This window comes from Colletotrichum aenigma, assembly GCF_013390185.1.
Source record: "Colletotrichum aenigma strain Cg56 chromosome Unknown KSG_Cg56_contig04, whole genome shotgun sequence".
In the NCBI taxonomy this organism is placed as follows: domain Eukaryota; kingdom Fungi; phylum Ascomycota; class Sordariomycetes; order Glomerellales; family Glomerellaceae; genus Colletotrichum; species Colletotrichum aenigma.
The window spans coordinates 3,790,443-3,802,541 of NW_023500910.1; the positions used below are offsets into that span (position 1 = coordinate 3,790,443).

Here is a 12,099-nt window from a genome sequence, read left to right on the forward strand (position 1 = left end):
ATGCTGTCTTCCACTGGTCGGGATCACATTTCTCGCAGCACTCTCGCAAGATGAGGAGCAGGGGCTCGCCAACGAGATTACCCCATTGGAATGCTTCCAAGCCGTGGGCAGGACTGCCGGCCCTTGAACCTGGACGTTCATAGATCGATACCCAGCAAAATGGACGGTCAGGTGTTACGCCGGCGCATTGGGTAGCCGCTAAGCTGGCTTCCTAAGCCACAAAATTGCCTGAAGAGGCAATTCTCATCTCAACCATGCCGTTCGAGTCTGCCTGGTTTGCCTCCCACAAAGGGGTGCTAAGATATATCACCTTGCATATACGAGACGGAGGTTGCCACGAAGCTCGAGCACAGCTCGAAGTGCCGGCGCAATATTCCCAAGACGATCAACAGCTCCGCCACAAAGGCTGCCTCATCCCAATAGTATGAGACTGTCGTACGGCTTCCGAGGTACCATTCCCAACGGATCGTGCCCTTGGCCCTGGAGAGTCACGGCACACTTCCCAGGAGAAGCAGCAGATGACCTCTCTCCCCCATGTCAAGGGGGCGATCGTTAGGCCAGCTGACAGGTTGGCCGAGCTCGATGGAGGGTCGGGTTCAGCCAGACTAGCCTCCCTCGGTGCAACTACAAGTCCGAGAGTTTGCATCGATGGATGGGTGCCTGTCTTGCTACGCCAACTATGATTTGTGCCGCTAGGACCGGGCCTGGTTTGCTCTGAAGTTGGTGACGTGGCTTATGGGACTTGGCCAAGGACCCAGGGCTGCAAGCTACTGCGTCCATGATCAATCGTTGGCGTATTTCAGAAGAGAGGGAAAGCGCCGCCAGCGCGTCAGGGGCATCGCCGAGGCATAGAGAAAACGACACGGCAGGGCAGCGGCGTTGCTATGAAACGGGGGGCCTGGCGATATTACGTTTGGCTTTCACTGCGGATGTAGGAGCTGCAAGCTCCGCTCTGGTTTGATGAAGGGGTGGTTTGACCCGACTGTTGTATCCAGAGATGGGGCCTTCGGCTCGAAAGAAAACCTATATAAAGCCTTCCTTCTACCCCTATTACAGCAGCCGACTGATTCCATACTGCTCATACTCAACCTCATAGGATGGCTCACCCCAACTTCAAAAAAACGCATGACGTGCAATCCTTTGCAAAGCTCTACCAAGAAAAGGAGCGTAAACAGAAGGAGCGCAGACGACAGAAATGTCAACGCCAGCTCGAGGAGCCGCAAAAGCACCAGCAAACATCAGCGAACTTGTCCACGGTGCTCGCAACACCACTCGAGCAAGATGTCGGAGCTCTCATTTTGACAGAGACTCAGGCTTCAGGCTACACATCAGGTACGCCCACATCACATCCTAATAAGCATTAACTTACAATAAGCAGGTGGTCTTGCCAACTCTTTTTCTGGTATTGACAACCTCGAATTCAACTTTATTGAGGTCTTCGACACAGCTGAGTTATATAACAGCGATACTCTGGGTGACATTGCACACACGACCGAGCCTTTTGCCCCGATCTCCGACATCGGTGGTGTCACAGCGGAAATTACGAAACCCATCTTGCCAGATGAGATCAAGTCTTCGGAATCCTGGTCGACTTACACTCCTGTACTAGCCCAGCCTCCCACAGAACCGAGTTCGCAAGAAGTGGCAACTGCCTCTTCACGAAGCGAACACCCCCTGGCTCCTGACCTGGTCAGACGTTCAACTGAGCAACTTCACCTAACAAGTTGTCTTGGCGACATGAACACAGGTGAGTGACCAAAACCGCAAACTGGATATATTTAAGACTGAAACAAACATTCACAGATATTGCTGGATCAAAAGAGAGGAGCGAGAGCAGCGACACTAGGGAAAGCTGTGGTAATAACGGCTCAGCCAAAGATGATTACGGCAGCTCTTATGATAACGACACCAAGAGTAAGAGATGTCCTCAGCAGTTAGCGGTTCCAAGACCCAAACTTACCAGTCCAGATTCGTCGGGGATCACCACATCACACATCCTCACCAGAAGCACCTCCGTGGCGCCCGACTCCACGGGGAGTCCGTCATGCGCATCAAGCCCTATTACCAGTTTCTCCGTCAACGCTGCCGCCGCTTCCTTAGATATGGTGGAAGAGCCTCAAACAGACGTTTTCACGCTTCCTACTCCATCCTCAGATCACACCGCCGTCTCACAGCAAGGTGGTGACACCATCACCAGCCGAAGGAAACGAGGCTGTGGGGCAATCGAAGACACCTGCGAAAGCCACAATCGTCGCTTGCCTAAACGACGCAGGTCACGAGATGCCAACATGGGGACTGTATCACAGGCTCTTCCAGTGAGGACTTTACGCGCACTACCATCTCGAGTCTTGAAAGACCAGCCAGACAAGAGAGGCCTCATAACCCAAAGCGACAGACAACTCCAGCACTCCTCTACACAGGCACGGTCTCACGCAGCTATCTCTATGGACTGTGATAAGGACCACCCGCACCTTGATGGACTACCTGCACTGGACGTGGACCATGCTTTGAGAAGAGGGAAGCGGATGGGAAGACTACAGAGGCGATCGCGAACTACACCGGAAGTTACTTCACCTCGCCTCAACCACTCTTCAGGGGAGCCTAGTCCCCAAAGGTCCGGACAAGCTCTCCTCCCACCTGTCGCCACCACAGCAGATCCATCCTCAACCACATGTCACAACTGTGGCTTTTCTGCAGAACATTTGCTGCGGATGAGTGACACCGTCCAGGCTCTCATTGGGAGTGGCGTTAGCAGTGAAAGGGCATTGGACATGCTTCAGCTGTTCCTTGGGTTTATCAGTGATTATGCCACAAAGAAGCTTCCGCACAGCACAACCAGCATGGGAAACAGCAACCAAGAACATGTAGCGGAGTCAACTGTCGGGCTGTCAAATCCTGAGATGGTTAAAAATGACGAAAGTTCAGACGACAACTCTAGAGAAGACAGCGACAGCGACAGCGAAAGTGAAAGCTTGAGTTCTGATCGTAGCGACAGCTCAGATAGCCCTGAAGAAAAGGGTAAACGGCCTCAGCGTCGCCGTTGGACACCTTTGGAAGAATTACGTCTGCGTGCATGGGTTCAGGAGGGAAAAGAGTGGTCTTGGATTGCTGGTAAATTGCAGCGAAGCGAACAGGCTATAGTTCAACACTGGGCGATCATGAGTAAGCAGGTCAAGAAGACGACAAGGAAATAAGTAAGTAGCATTTTCACGGAGCGCATTAGGTGGTCAATACTTCCATTCCTCTATTAGGCTGCTTTTCTCGCTCCTCAGTCTCAGCTGTATATGTTGGTTTTGAGTGTTACGGGCGGGGGTAGGGTAATCGAGAAGTCGTCCTCCATTTGAAGTTGCGTCCTTGTTCCATCTACCTTTCCTCCCAAAGCTTCCACCACAATATCATTGTTTAACTCCCCTGCTTCTTCTGAGTCGCTTCCTTGTCTGCGCGGGCAATGCGACCTGTTTCCTCTTCTGTTGATGCCGCCATAATCTCACGGCATGCTGGCGCTACAGCTCCTTGTTGCTGGCTGATCTGTGTTGGATTTGCGCCTCTATGAACGCGGCGAGAGGGACGAAGTGATTGTTATCAGTGATGCTATTGATAAGGAGCCGGTGAATCTGGGAGATCGCTAAGTCAAGTCACCCACTTTTGGAACCCCCCTCACTGGAACCATCTAGATGGAGCGGAGGCAGCGTTATTCGTGATGGCTTCGCCAACCCAAAGTGGTGGGCACCGTTCCGATGAACGGACAGGACGGAACATAGTCTAGCCGATCAAATCCGTTTCGGACGGTGGATGTGCCGTCAGATGGTGGAAGGCTAGTTCTGCGCCCGGGCGTGATTCTAAAAAGAACCCATGACCTCAGGCACCTACTTTGCTGCCTGGGCGCTTCCGGCTGAATCCCAAGTGATAGGGTCTTGAACCTCCTCAGCTCCGCCCTGGAATGCAAGTCACTGCTCTCTTCTTCCATACTACCGTCTACAGTAAACCGCTGAGCAGCCTGATTATTCTCTTATCTGCGAGAAGCAAATGATTCAACATAGTTGAGTTTCGCGCGTGTGAGGCGATTGGAAGCATGCCTGGTACGAACAGGACCCACTCTGTCACCACTCTAGACACGTCGACGTGATGGACGTGGAGAATGATCCGACGTCCTTCATCATTGGCTGTTGGAAGTGCACTGCAAATCTTCGCTAGCAAACATAATAGCGACTGTCAAAACGGCTAGAATGCGCCATTTGCTTCGCTAGCTAGCAATGCACCCACTAATAGGTGCCTACAGCATACATCCCGCCCGACCAGCACTCGGATCGTCAGCACGCCAGCGACACCGACACGATGATCGCCCACAGCAGGACGCCAAGCACGAGCGCCGTCTACAGGCCGATGTCCGACTGGCCGAGCCCGAGAGCCGTATCGACCGGCGGGAAGATCAAGAGGGCGGGCGATTCCACCTAGCACGAACCAGGTCGCAGGCGAGACCGAGATTCCGTTGTTGTCCACCCTGCTCACCAGGTCAAGCGCAGCAGTCGCACTCCCACCGCATGCCGCCGCTTCCACCGTGATGAGGAACGACTGAGGTAGTCCACCCGACGCTCAGGAGCCCGATCCCGAGTCCGATCCCGATCCCAGTAGGGAAGGCAAAGTGGCTTTCGATTCGCAAATGACGGTAGATCTGGGTACTGGTGGTCAATGGCGGCCAGCGGAGGAGAGAACCGGCGACACAATACAAATCGTCGCATATGGGATTCGCTGGCACTCGCAGCAGTCGTCAGAGCAGAGTTCAGGGTGACGAGAAGGGACTGCGCGGGACTCGTGTCGCGGCTGACCAGCGGCGGCGTTGTTGAAGCTGTTGTCGAGCGCTGCCAACGATGGTGACGGGCCAAGCGGCGGTCGCGACTTCGAGACATTTGAGGTCGAGGTCGTCGCCGCCGGTCGGGTACAGAGCGTGGTCACTGCTTCAAGGCGGTTGAGATCGGTTGTCGTTGTCGGTCGGGAGTCTTCCTGGCTATGCGCCCCATGTGCGCCCACAAAGGAGCTTCTCCCGCTCCTTCTAGTTCTATAGATCGACGAGATTGAAGCTGTCTCAGTCGGCTCACCATCGTCTATCACTCGTAGTCAAGCAAGAGATATACAGTCGTGCTTGAAGCCAGGTTCATTCCTATTGTGTCTACTTACTATTTCCCAAAGTCTGGTATCTCCAACATTTACTTGGACTCCTCTGATCTTTGTACCCGTGGAAACATCACCACTGTCACACAACGCTCTTCCTCGACAGCATCGTTATCGCCCAGCTGCTGGCCAACTTCGCCGCGGCAATCCCCATCGAGAACCTCCTCGAGCTCATCAAGCGCGCCCCCAGCCCGGGCGTCGTGATACAAAAGTGCGCCAAGCCCCGCGTCTTCGCCGATGCCCTCTACGGCTGCATCTACAACCAGCGCGCCGGCGCCAAGAAGGCCTGCGACTCGGGCCACCAGATCGCCTCGCACAACTGGACGCAACCACAGAACTTCGGCAGCATTAGCTAGGCCCAGCTCACGACCGAGATGCGGCGGCTCGAGCAGGCGCTCAACATCGTCGGGAAGAAGCCGGCCTACATGCGCCCGCCTTGACTGACGCCGTGGCTGTTCAACTGGGCCAAGCAAAACAACCTCAAGCTCGTCACCGTCAATGAGTATTCGTGGTCCGTCTCGGTGCTGGTGTTTAGGAAAGTACTGACTTGCGAGCTAGCCGAATGCCTCGACGATGCTGGCGGAGCGTGCCTGTCTGGCAGCTTCACTATCAAGCGCATGACTTGGACACAGAAATGCATCGGGTGTGGAAGAAGACAAATTGGCAGCAGACATGTGCACTATACAGGCAACCCTTTTCTAAGTTTCACTCAGAATCCAAAGGCCCAAGGGCCTGGTGTTCCAGGATCCGTCCGACGTGGGTCTTATCAATCGACTGACAGTTTCTCCGTATTTTCGCCATGATAACCTTCACGAACTGCACAAACGCGTAGTTACCCACGTTAGCATCAGAAACGCTCTGATCGCCCGACTCACGACCATCACCTTCGGACGAGAGCCGCAGGAATTGGCGGGTGCTGCAGTACTCCTCCATCGACTTCCGGTACAACTGACCGGAGAAGAGATTCAGCTGGGTGGAAAGTGGCAGAGAGGGAGTGGGACAGACGCCGCGATGCGGCATCGTGTAGAGATCCAGAGCGTCAAAAGGCCGGAAACCCATGTTGGGCCGCGGGGAGTACAGGTGCAACGACACAGAATCCGATACCTTGACGCGCGGGAGGGGGGTTCTTGGGCTTCGTACGGGCTGATGACCATCGCCGTCTCGATGACGCCAGTTCCTCACGCGCGTGCCAAGATCCACTGGATGGATCTCTGGAACAGGTCCGGGACGTGATCTCTGCCGGATGGCTTGATGGTACGGACAAAATCTGACGTCACCAGGAGACCTCCGCACATCGAAGTACCGCGCGGCGGTGGTGTCTGACAGAGCCTTACACGCTGACATGCAAGCTTTCGAGTCCTCCGGGATGATTCCGTGGGTACAAGACGCCGTCTATCTGGGTGAAGAGAATGTTTTGCGGGCGTTGCAGGCGGCGATCTCTCGATCTGCCTCTCCTGCTCGATTTCAGGGGAAAGCTCACGCTCCTGCTCTTCTCGGAAAGTAACCGAATCCTCGTTGAGACCGTTGAGCTCGAGGAGTCGCACGGTAATGGGATCGTGGCTTGTTTTGGTTGACGAGGTGGAATCTCCTTCGGTCTTCACCTCGGTGGGCGGCTTGGGCTTGTATTTGGTCTCGAGGGTCTGGGCCTCTTCCTCGAGGAATCTTTCCGCGTGTCCGGTGTCTAATTTGGTTGGTCCACCCGCTTCAGCTTCTTTCCACAGGATCTTGTGCTCGTGATACCGTCGTCCCTGGTTCGCCCACAGCCAGATACCGTGGCGAAGGTCGGTGAAAGTCTCAGAAATTGCCCATTTAAGGATGTCGACAATGGCGATCCCCATATCTCGATGGATCCGGCCAATTGGCCACTAACCCTTTACAACAATCAAGACAGTTATGCCTTTACTCGCTGGTAGCCACGCTGTCGTTCTGACATGTCCCATCAACTGCTGAATGACGCCAGCACATCTGCGTGCGAAGTAGTAGCCAGTCGGGGCAGTTCGGACCCCTTTTTCCAGCTAATTATCAAAATTGATAATCGGTATTTAATAGTAACTAGAGATTCTGGGTGTGGAAGTTGTACCAATAATCGCCCTCGCTACATAGAGCAACATCACAAGTAATACAGCCCCATCTAGAGTACTTATGGCGCCGCCGCTGCGTGAGGGTATTCCCAGAGATCTCAACAAGAGGCTGGCGCTCCTTCATTATCGATACCTTACTACACGCCACACAGGGCGAATTAACCCTCCTCCTACCTCGTAAGTGATGATGCCACTCAAGAACCTCATTACGTTGATCTGTAGCCCTATGGGGTTGAGACTTCTGACGAGCCTCTGCCTGTGGTCCAAAGTGCTAAATTAGCTGGGTAGACAGTAGTCGGCGCCATTCGTACTGGCTCGACTCACGTCTCCAAGCCGGCTCACCCCATAGCTGCAAAAAGGAGGTATTCACAACGATCACTTCGAGCAAGGAGTTCCAAGCAGTCGCTTGCCAGCCCCCTCTTCTGATTGGTCTCTCGTATGAATAATATGACCTCATCTGGTCGCTCGTATCGACGCCGTTCATTCGGTGGTTATACTTATCGATCGCCGTGGGTATCGCGAGATCCTTCCGGGCATCGGGGCCGAAGACTTCGCGGGCGGTGCGTTTCGCGGCCAAGTCGCCGGCAGGGCGCCGGCGGCTCCGGATGATCTCGGAGGTATCCCGGAAGACGGTAGTTAGGAAGAGGACCAGGGCATTATTCTTCCAAGTGAACTGGTTAATCCATCAGAATGAAACCATAAACAGATCAGTATGAATAGCAACGGCAAAAGCTGTTTATGGGAACATACCTGCCCGTCAACTGGAGGGATCGCATGTACAGTACCCCATGGGATACCCTTGCCCTCGTCCCCCTTTTCGGCTACGAGGATATCATCCATCCCGGCGTCCCTCCGGCAAGTGCCCGAGGCGCCGATATTCTGACGCCGGAGTGCCCGGAAGAGCTTCACCGAAGCGAATAGATTATCGAGGGGTACGTGGTAAACGGCCAATGGGAGCATCACAAGTAGAGTCGTTACTACGCGTTGCGTCGGCGTCAACATCGTCTCCCGGGCCGCCGCATCGCCGGGTTTCGGCCGGGCCTATGGCACAAGTCCGTACGGGCCGTCGCCGTGCACATGCCATAGCCACCGGAGGCAGTATCCCATTTGGGCTAGGATCCATATCTTGAAGCCTTTCGGGATCGGCTTCGTCGGTATCGATGTCGTCTCGAGAGATCGGTCCGTAAACCGGACCATAGCCTCGTCGATGGTCAAGTCGGAGCTGGGCCGGTAGAAGGCATCGCCGGTTTCTTTAATATGCGCCGACCACTCATTAACTTGCCGGTAGACCTTCGGCATACAGTCCTCGCGGCCTTGGCGCCGGCCGCGTCGCGGAGGAGGTTCGGAGTCGGCGTTTTGGCGGTGTCGAAGATATGTAGACGTCGGAGGAGTAGGAGGAAGCGGTCCCTAGATATATAACGAGTAAATATGTGAATGGGGTCGTACTTCTTCTGATATATAGACCAGTATTTCTCTAATTGTAGTTCGGGATGGATTCCCATATAAATCAAAATACCTAGGAAGGGGTAGATTTCGTTGGCAGAAGTCTCGCGCCACTTTATAGTTCTGAAGTGCTCTTGTGGTGGCACTAACTTCGCCGCCATCGGCGCCTCGTTCGTCCACTCGGCCTAATGCTCAACGAGATCTCGGGGGGCGTATCGGAAGACGACATCTAACGGCCGGGCTGGCAACAGCTGGATTTCGGCGTCCCGGTGCGGCACCTCGAAGGGTAGGAAGCCTCCGGGTACGCCGTATACAACCTCCGGAGGTCCTCGGGGCCGGACGGTGGCATTATCGCACCGCTCCGGCGTACAGTCGGCAGTACACGCGGCAGCGAGGTCTTCGGGCAGTAATGCGATGATACATGACTTCGCAGAGCCCGTAGAAACGTCAGAATCGTCAGAATCCATCATATCACTGATGACAATGATAAATGTGGTTATGTAACTACTGATGTGGTGAGGGGGAAAAACGGGTTCTTTTTATGGGTCATATGTACTGGCGTCATTCAGCAGTTGATGGACCGAAAGGGAGGAAGGTGTCGGAAATCGTATATGGACATGATGTAAGGGTCCACCAATCATGTGTATTGTTCTTCTTTTTGAGACTAGTGCTCCTCCCTTGCGCTTCTTATCTCGGCATGTTCCCTGTGACTAAGCGCCTCTAGCGCGGCCCTTAGGCGCATCTAGTGCGGTCTTCGGCCGAACATTTCTCCTAGCGCCCTCCCGGCCGGCTCTACGCGTGCATCGCTACCAGCGCCTTTAGGCCTATCACCCCTTTTGACAGAAGGATTGTTTGTTTACTTCGGATCGTAAAGAATAGTGATTATTTATTAATAGGCCATTCGTTATTTTGGTATTTTCCATCAAGACCTGGTGGTCCAGTGGCATTCGTTCGGTAGTGTCAGCGAGGCAACTGTTTCTCCCTATGCCCCACCTAGCAGGTCCAGCTCTGGTGTGGTTTTTCCAAACCCATCAATCAACCCAGCAATAGGCTCTCTCGCTTCGAACGAGTCCCTACAGCAGACATGCCACCCAAAAACAACCAGAACCTCATTGTGTACGTAGAACCTTCAAGATCCGAAAGAATCAGAGTTTACCATCACCCCGATTGCCGAGCTGTCTTCTCCGAGGTTAATATTACACGGCTTCGTCGGCAGAAGGCCATCACATCTCTCGTCCACCGACGTAATCTTTGGGTCCCCGACTTCTCGACCAAACGCCTGATTACCATGACACAATCCCTCCGGAAGGATATCGTATTCGACTCTTCCTACTCCGCCCGCAGAGCCTTCCCGGAGCTCTTTACGCATCAAGAGCCCGCGCCACCGGCGCTCGACGTCGCCCCCGCCACCAAATCCCTCCCAACCCAACCCGCGATGATATCCGCTGGTTGACCATAGACAGACCTCTATGAATTCCTAGAAAGGCGATCCTCACCTTCTAGCTATCTCTCTGTTCAGTGTTGTGCCTACACTGCACTAGCCTCTACTCGACTGGAATCTACTCGGACTAACGATATCCTCTAACTCCAAATTCCGTCCACCGCGCTATCGTCTGTCCGCGGCCCGAATTCTTCGCAGCAGTAAGCCGTCATCCTCTTACCGTACGCTCTCTGCTTTCTTAGCAAAGTTGCTTGAGCTGATATAAGCACACAGGAATCTTCTAGCAGCGTCATCTCCCTTCCTGATGATGAATCATGTATTGTCGACAGAGTTACTCAAAACTTTTACCGTCTCGACTATCGACAGCCTCAAGACCGCGACCCAGAGTCACTAAAGACTAGAACGATTATGCGAAATTCCCTAGCCTCCGTCTCTATGCTAGGGTATATACACTTGTTGAAAGATATGCGATCGGCGGCCTTAAGGATCTTGCTGTAACTAAGTTTAAGGCTGCTACCATATATGCCTGGAATACGGTTGACTTTCTCGATGCTGCTAGCGAGACCTACACCTCTACTGTCGACACTGATCGGGGCTGGCGGGACGTTTTCCTCGAGGCATTTGCCGAGCACGAGGACCTGCTAGACCGTGATGAAGCAAAGCCAGTCGTGAAGAGACTTGGCCCACTTGTCTATGATCTTGTTTATTTCCATTAGGAAGAGAAACTTTGGTATTAGTATAAGACGCTTGCCAGCTGATGTCTATGTTAGATCGCTTTCTAGGCCTTGATGGTCGAGTGCATAACGACAGTATTATTCACGGATAAGATTGATATTAGACAATAATATTGATATTCAGATGACTCTATTCTTTCCAAACTGTACGCACACGCACCCCTTCTCAGATTTCTCATGCAAACCCTTTGATGCCTTTATTCCAGCTTTCTCTCACGAATTGCAACGTCACACACTCGTCGTCCGAATGCTAAACCTCACTTCCCGGTCGGGTGGGACATGAGCATGTAATTCAATGTTGATCTTCCATATACCCACTGTCTGCGTCTGCTGTACATCAGCCGTTGTTTCATCCCCCACCGTCATGCTCCCATTGTTTCCTCCGCTCATGTTCTCATCAATGATCATAGGATCGCCCTCTTCAACCTCGTGATCCGTTGCCGCTAGCTCCCAAACCGTCGTCTCTTCCGGGTTTGTCCAATTCCAGACCATCTCTTCTCCCTGCATCATGAACTCGGACATCAAAGTAATCAATATTCTGTACCCTGTTATTTGACTTGAATTATCTCCTAATAGCGGTGTTGTTGCCTTCTCAACTGTAATAGCATCCGAAGCTGTTGAAGCAAAGATATGGGTCCTGCTTTCAGTGTGCCAGGCTCCTGCCAATTTATGTCTCCAACAGGTCGCATCCGCTCCCTCCCCCGCTCTCTCATCGCGGGTCCCCCAGCTTACGCAATCACTCCGTCCCACTCATCCCTCCACAGTCGCTCTGGTCGCCAAGGCTCCCGTCGCTGCAACCAAAGGGGAAGTGTCGCTAACGCTCCACGGCATCCTCATTAGAACTTACTAAAGACCGGCCACTCAGCAGTTATTCCAGAGCTTCCTGTGGGCCACCAGTCCCCACGATACCAGCCCAGGATGTTTTACTTACCCATAACACTAAGTAAGTAGATGAATGCGCTCCGTAAATTCTGCAGCAGGCTATAATTATTCCTACAGCTTATTTTTAATAGCTTAGGTTATATAATTTAGGACCTTAGGATACCTCTATTATATAAAATATCCCATTGACTGCCGCATGACGTCAGTACAAAACTGTTACGGTCAGCTATCCGACAGTAGGGTCTGCTAACAGAAGTTGGGGATTGACACTTTATAACAGTACACTGGGTCGTGGTCTAGTCGTAGGTCGTAGGCTGGTAGTAGATCGGTCTTCAGAGACTAAGGTGAT

The 12,099-nt window shown here is 53.2% G+C and overlaps 1 protein-coding gene across 1 annotated transcript; it reads left to right on the top strand.

The window, feature by feature from the left end:
• Positions 1 to 1,097: 1,097 nt before the first annotated feature.
• On the top strand, positions 1,098 to 5,525 carry CGCA056_v006878 (uncharacterized protein; the record flags this gene model as incomplete). The annotated part of the gene is made up of 5 exons (XM_037322127.1): positions 1,098 to 1,332; positions 1,379 to 1,747; positions 1,804 to 1,914; positions 4,280 to 4,385; positions 5,276 to 5,525. 5 exons carry the CDS (start codon positions 1,098 to 1,100, stop codon positions 5,523 to 5,525), a joined length of 1,071 nt encoding a protein of 356 aa, XP_037180395.1.
• Between the last annotated feature and the right edge of the window lie 6,574 nt (positions 5,526 to 12,099).